Genomic DNA, 7,661 nt, shown 5'->3' on the forward strand with positions numbered 1-7,661 from the left:
GTAATAATAAAGATCAATAGCCTTCCAAAAGCAAAACTATTCTGTGAGCAAAATCTCGTGATGGCATAAGGCCAGCTTAAGCTTAAACAACAACAATGAAACAAGATTTGCTTTCTGCACATCCATTCTCGGCGAGGGAGATTACCCCTACCGTCTGCAGATGGTAATGTTCTTTCAGTAGCTAGTATATATTTGTGTACTATCCTGTCATCCTAGCATCTATCTATCTATCGATGATAATAAAATCCGAGTGGATCTACCTTGTTGTCTGTCCTGGGTGGGGGGTAGGGTAGATAGGGGCTTGGAAGGGTTGGAGAGACATGACATATCCACCCTCCTACAAAACTGTCTATCCTCACCAGGTGGGGGCGGGGTTGTTAGGGTATCGGGAAAGTATGGGAGACATGATACATCCACCCTCCTCCTGCAAACCAGCTTGTCCTGCCCGCGTGCGGGCAGCGTAGACTGTACATGCTGTTTATTGATTACCAACCCTTTCAAAATGTCTATACAGCTGAAATGGGCGAAGGCCTTTGTTGTCTGTTTCAGTTTTTTCCTGTGATAATTTGCAATTAATTAAACTCCCCGTGTTCCTGTGAGTCATTTACATATTGTGTTTTCATAATAATATTTATTAAAAAAGCCAACAAAAACCTCTGTCTGTGTATCTCTGAAAATTAAACAAAGCGATTACAGTACAACATTGAAATTCAGGAATTCTAATTCAAAAGAAGAAAGGACGAGCATTATGCTTTGCGCTGAGTCTCTAGCGAAAATATCCTGTTTTTCTGTTCTCCTTTCATTTAATTTTATAGATATTTCTTCCCTCAGTACATAGTTTTGACAACGGTTATACATAATATATATATATATATATATATATATATATATATATATATATATATATATATGTGTGTGTGTGTGTGTGTGTGTGTGTGCGTGTATTGTGTGTGTATCTATGTATGTATGCATGTGTGTATGTATGTGTGTGTATGAATATAATTATAAATTAAGTACTTTTTAATTAGTTTTGTTCTTTTTGGGGCATGTGATGTGTATGTATGTGTGTGTATGAATATAATTATAAATTAGTACATTAATTATTTTTGTTCCTTTTGCAGGTGATTGTGTACCCTACGAAGCAATCCTTGAAAACGGTAGGGGCCGTTTTGACACTCCTACTTATCTGGGTAGTATCCTTCATCTTAGCACTACCCCTGTTCCTGTGGAGAACTCTCACGCACCATGTTATAAATCTTCCAAATCTCTATTCTGTCAATTTTTGCTTCGAGGAATGGCCCACCACACACGGAGGCGGCTACTACAGCGTCTTCGTGATTATAGTTCAGTACTGCCTACCCATCGTTACTGTCAGCGTGTCTTATGCAATGATCTGTAGAAAGCTGAAGGGTAGAATGGCGACCACTTCGGTGAGGAACTCCAAGAAGGTCGAGCGAGATGACAGGAGGATGAAGAAAACGAACACCCTCCTCATCGCCATCGCTCTCATTTTCTGCCTCTCGTGGCTCCCTCTTAATCTTTATAACGTAATCGTTGACTTTTACAACCCCTTCGAGAACACGGAAAACATGCTCGTCGTATACGCAGTCTGCCACATGATGGGGATGTCGTCAGCCTGCTCCAACCCTCTCATGTACGGATGGCTGAACGAGAACTTCCGCAAGGAGTTCCTGGAGTTGTTCGGCATTTTGTGCTCCTCCTACAGACCTCCCAAGATATCCACGCCTCAGCAAGACGTGAGAAGGAAGTCTCACGCGTTGGATCCCACCGAAAGAATATCGTCACAGCTTCCTGCCCCGTGCGGTAAGACCGAAAAACCGATGGTTCTGTATACGAAGGCCTCTGACGTTCAGGAGGCCAATGGGAATTTCGAAAAGAAGAAGGACGTGACTTATATTCCTCAAGTGGTGGAAAACGCCAATCTGTAGTTGCTGTCTGTAGGCGATAGCTGTGGCAGTGCTTGGTGTTAAAGAAGTTTGCTCCCGTCAAAAGGGGGTGAGGACCTTTCATCAAAGACATAGTAAACAACCTGTCGTGCAGACTCTTGTTTACTTCTCATCTGCTCCCCATGTTGGTTTAATAACCCAATTAGTGTCCCTCTAATTTCTGAAACCAATTTGCGTACTCAGTTCAGGGTTGTTCCAAAGGAGCTGTTGATTAGAGCAGTGAAGAATATCGCGAAAAAGAATATGATTGTGACATTTTGTTTTATACGATATAATGGAGGACAATTTATTGATTCCAAATTGATTTTTTATGATATACGTGAATAAGTAAATAATAAGACTAACTGGCCAAAGGCCACTTTTGAAAACCAAAGTATTTTCTGAAGAAAATAACGAACATAAAAATGTAAAGTTTATTCAAATGAATCGTGTCTTTTGTTTAAGAAAATATGAAAGGCTTAAAATATTTTTATTTTACTGGAGTGAAAAAAAAAACAGTTTTTTAACAAGAAAAAGGAGAGAGAATGCCTACTTCCTTGCAAGATCTATGAAAATAAGAAGAAAGTTGAGTGCTATGCGTTTTGATTAGTAATTTATCGTTTATTTTTAATCGTCTGTCGTTGCAAATATGTTTGTAAACACAAACACAAAATATTGCACATAGCGTACGTACAAATATATTTATATAACTCCAGGAAGTGAATCGATCGATAAAAAACACAGGGTTGTTTGAAAACTAAGGTTAGAAAAAATAATCTTCATGCCAGAAAAACGATGACTTTGTTTTAAGTTCCCTGTCATCTAAGAACGAAGAAATTAATATTTTGCATTGTACATTGTCATGGCGATAGTCTTATTATCATCATTATTATTTCAGCAATGGATGTTGCCGTCATTAATGATTACTACTTCATTACAAAGTGTTATCACTGTAACGACAGATTAGCTTTTCACTGTAAATATTCCGTTTTCACTATTTATGTTTTATTCTTAGTAATGTTCTTACATCTATGACCAGTGTACCCATTTGTATCTTCTTTTCTTTGTATGAGAATATTTACACACGCACACACACTCGTGTGTATATGTGTGTGTGTGCATGCGTGCGTGTATGTATGTATCTATGTACTTGCGTGATTGGATGCGTGTGCATGCCAGTGTTCAGTTACGTATGGGGACATCATTGAGTTGATTCCATTGTACTTTTCCAATTTCCTAGAATAAATTTTCTTTGATAAGGCATAAAAAAATGATCACCTTTCCTTAAACTGCATTCAAAGGCATTAACAGCTATATTTTAGCACAGCCCTACTCCACCGGCTTTAGTGACAAAAGGTACTTCATACAAAAAATTTAAACTTTGCAAAATACTGTCCATTGCAACTTGAGGGTTGTCTGTTTTTACCTTTCTTTGAACCCTAACGATAAAATTTGGGAAATGTTCAGCAATAAAATAGAGAGAGAGAGAGAGAGAGAGAGAGAGAGAGAGAGAGAGAGAGAGAGAGAGAGAGAGAGAGAGAGAGAGAGAGACCAATGGGAGACTTTTGTTACCACTGCCGTGTTTTATCACAATACGGATAGGAATGAACACATGTAATTTACCTGAATATGTTTAAACTGTCCATCAAATGCAGTTAAGCTAAATTTCCAGCTCACAGAGGGGAATCAAATGACAATGTTTCCATAAACTTTTGGAATGATGGAATACTTAAGTAGTGATGTGACGTCATCTTACTAGGTATTAGATTTGATATCGGTCCAACTTATGGTGAATATCTCTTTACTAGTATTTTTCCAAAATTAAAGAAGTCGAATCACCGTGCTTGGAAAACCTTATTGATACAATGTGTATACACGCAACATAAGTTTGCCAGTGCACCAGGATGTTCGTACTTTATAATATACATATATATATATATATATATATATATATATATATATATATATATATATATATAGTATATATATACTAATATATATGGGTGTGCGTAATATACATATATGCATCCACTAAGCTACAAATGCCCTTTTAATATGGAATTCGCGCTACTTCGGAATATTCCCGAAGGGGAATTATCACCCAAGGAGTATGTTTTAAGTGATAATTGGAATAGGTAGTGAAGTGACTCGAACTCACGATACAGAACCTTCCCATCGACTCCGGTCGACTGTGTCGTGAGTTAGAGTCACTTAAGTAACAATCCAATTACCATTTAAAACATTCCCCTTGGGCGATAATCCCTCTTCTGGAGGTTTGTGAATGTATGTCTGTGTGTTTGTGTGTAGGTGTGTGTGCGCACGTGTGGCGTGTGTGCGTGTTTGTGTGCGTGTGTGTAATATTTTCGATTAAGCCCCATTTTCTGTTTCTAATGAACAACAAAAGCCAAACAGAGCTCGAAGCCTAACAGGAAACAGAACGTTTGTATTTTTAAATTGTCCTTTTGTGCTGTGAATGCAAACAGGCCAAATAACATTGATGAAACAATGAAACTCATTTTGATATGTAGGTAACGAAGTGCCACAAAGTTTTCACAGTGGACCTCATACTGAATAACCAGCAAGAGTGTATTTTTGATGAAGGTTCACGTAACTTAAATTAAGTAATCAATCGCTTTGTATTATGGCGTGTTCCCTCTCCACTTTCTTACTCCCATTGTGTTGAATAAACAAATCATGAAGCTGTAATCACATCAACTTCCGTATAACCCCAACATTTCTTCATAACATCTGTCGGAACAATCGGCTTAAAATATTAGAAGTCCCTGAGCCCAGGCTAATATTTTATTGCAATTGTTCGAGGGCCTGTTACATCGTCATCAACGCTAAGTTAAGAACGGGAATCATAACTTACTCTTGGTAGGTCACATGTATAAATGACTTAGATAGGCAACCACATAGCCTATAGTGTATCATAAGGACTCAAGAGAAGAATCAATGTTGATAATAACTTTCTGTATTCCGGTGCTTTTCAGAGTTTCAATGTATTAGTAGAATGCGCCAAGTGCATTGTCTTAGTATGCAAGCATAGTAACGCGCATTACTCTGTGCCACGGTATACCGTGCTTGTTAAGTAAGGACGCCAGCCAAGAGTGAACTATTATTGTTCACCTGTCATCGGTAGACGGAAAATGTTTTGCCCACTTCATTATTCTATATGCCGCAGAATTATTTGGAATTCAGTAATTTGTGACTCATTTCAAGAGTGATTTCGCAGAGAGAGTCTTTCGCTGTAGCAAAGATAGACCAGTGACTCATGCGCGAGAAAAGTATCGCAGTTGTTAAAGGGTGACGTAAAATGAAACTGCTTTTTAAATGATAATTTCTCACAGGAAATAAATAAACGATTCAGCAATGCATTCCTCATAATTTCTTCTTTTCTTTAAATTTCTACACCAAGTACTGGAAAAATAAAAAAAAATTTCCATTTTAACATATAATGTTACTTATCCATTTTATGCTCAAATAGTGCACTGAATCGCTTTCATGTTCACTTCTCATATATATATATATATATATATATATATATATATATATATTATATATATATATATATATATATATCATATATATATAATGAGATACACTCTCGTAACGAGAAAAATATATTTTCAGTAGAATATGTGTTATATTGTAAGCATACCATGTTTCAATATCTTTATGTCCGTCATTAAAATATTATATATCCCATAGAAGTTTTAATCGCCCAACAGCAGCAATTCCCCATGACAAGAGTAGAGCCCAATATTAAGGCAAAAATAATGACCCGGTGCCCGAAAAGTGTATACTATAGAAAACATATTTGATATCAAATGTTAAACGACAATTATACTACGCTAGAAAACGTATGCTATAAAAGCATATAAAAGATAAAATGTTAAAAGACACCCAATCGGAGAGAAATGCAAAGATTTAGTTTTAATCAAGATTTTCTTACTTGGCAAAGTTGACAGAAATTAAAGTCCACATTCTGTATTAGGATCTCTACCAGAATCCGAAACCTTCTCAGATCGAATCACTTTATGTAAATCCTTTACGACAACCTTCCCCTAAAACCCACTTAAATTTATTAATACAAATTTAAAAGGCTGTTACTATTCAAAGCGAGTAGCCGGTAATTAGTGCCTTTTCACATTCACATTTACTCAGCTTGAAGTGCCAACTCTTACGTGATATGGTTCACCTATATAATAAAAAAAATCACAGTGAGATAAAATAGATAACAAAACAAAAGCAAGATATGGGTAATGGTATTCAATGGCTACACGGAGAGCTATCCCTCCTAACTCCAACATAACAAGTCTTGTCCTACGGTATAATATCCTATCAGTTGCCATTCTCTGGACCTCTTAATCTTCACTAAATTGCGTTGCAGTGGGAATTCAACAGATGCATCCCAATTTACGTCACTACTAACCCAAGATGCATAGGTACTGTATTCAGACGTATCTGATATGGTGGCAGATTTGAGTCGTTTGCGATATCCCATAAGGTTCTGGCCTGTAATCGAAGAGAGAGAGAGAGAGAGAGAGTTGTCAAGATTTCTTGATATCCAAGAACCTTCTTAATTGTTATCGACTGTAATCTGTGTTGTATGGACAGTTTATCCTATGAAACACTTCGTACTATATCTTTCCGCACAAAGTTAGAAGTTTATTATATCACATCTTATAGAAACAAAGACATCTACAATAAAAGTTTTTCTTTATTTATCCTATTCTCATGACTTTAGTTTAGAAACATCTAGTAAACAGCTCTGACACTAGTTTCATACAGACCTATCATTAACCTGTAAAATGTCATCTACCATATCCATATCCAGATCTGTATTTGTCTCTATTTCCCTTCCATTCCCTACAGTCCCACCTTCTACAAAATTCCCATTGAATTCGTAGTTCCTACAACCTTTCACCCTTTAGTAGAGGTTGATTACTTCCTTTGAGTTTAAGCCCCACCGAGCATCATCCGTCTTCATTTCTCCCGTTTTTTGATAGTCTGCCTTATTGATATTTACATAGGAAAATACTTTACCCTTCACTTTGTACATGACTTTCGGTTCAATTCCGAACTTATCAATCACAGATATTGGGTTTGTTTGATAATTCCCTTAATAAAATCCGATCCAGAGTCCAGTTTCCATTCAAACGGAAAGACCTTTTCATAAGTCTAAATAAAACTCGTTATGGCCAGTGACTGAAATCGTACAATTTTTTCTTCGAAAAGCACATGAATTGATATCTATAAATATTTAGAAGTAAAAGCCATTATAACGTCGCAAAAATATGTCATAGCATTTGTTTTTAATAATGTCTATAGAAACAGTTTTAAGACATAGGGAAGAAGTCTTTTGGATACGAAATGTTCAAAGTATCATCGAAAGAAGACTCGGTAAAGCAGCAGCAAAAATAAATCTGATAAAATTCTGTTTCACTGTCGGAATTACTGAAATAAAAGACAGCTTGCAACCTAGTAACCGTGAGTTAAAGAATTGGGTCAATTCTAATGAGGACATATCTCAATACTCAGAAGATTGAACGTCACTAAATTTGCATCATTATTAAAAAAGATAAGGAAGAACAAACACAAACGATTCCAAATCACTCTCGTTCTAATGTAGCCATTCCCTACTTTCCTTCGGCTCTTTCAGATTTTGTTTGACTTGACCCTTCCAATATAGATTTTTCTGACTTTTTAAGG

The 7,661-nt window shown here is 36.5% G+C and overlaps 1 protein-coding gene across 1 annotated transcript in view; it reads left to right on the forward strand.

Annotated features, from left to right (window-relative positions):
• Positions 1 to 3,854, forward strand: part of LOC135215671 (neuropeptide F receptor-like) — a 162,409-nt gene extending 158,555 nt beyond the window's left edge. Inside the window, exon 3 of the mRNA XM_064250614.1 lies at positions 1,122 to 3,854. Within this exon, the coding sequence (XP_064106684.1) occupies positions 1,122 to 1,949 (828 nt within the window). The 3' untranslated portion in view covers positions 1,950 to 3,854. The remainder of the gene's footprint in view (positions 1 to 1,121) is intronic.
• The last annotated feature ends 3,807 nt before the right edge of the window (positions 3,855 to 7,661 follow it).

This window comes from Macrobrachium nipponense, chromosome 5 (assembly GCF_015104395.2).
Source record: "Macrobrachium nipponense isolate FS-2020 chromosome 5, ASM1510439v2, whole genome shotgun sequence".
In the NCBI taxonomy this organism is placed as follows: Eukaryota; Metazoa; Arthropoda; class Malacostraca; order Decapoda; family Palaemonidae; genus Macrobrachium; species Macrobrachium nipponense.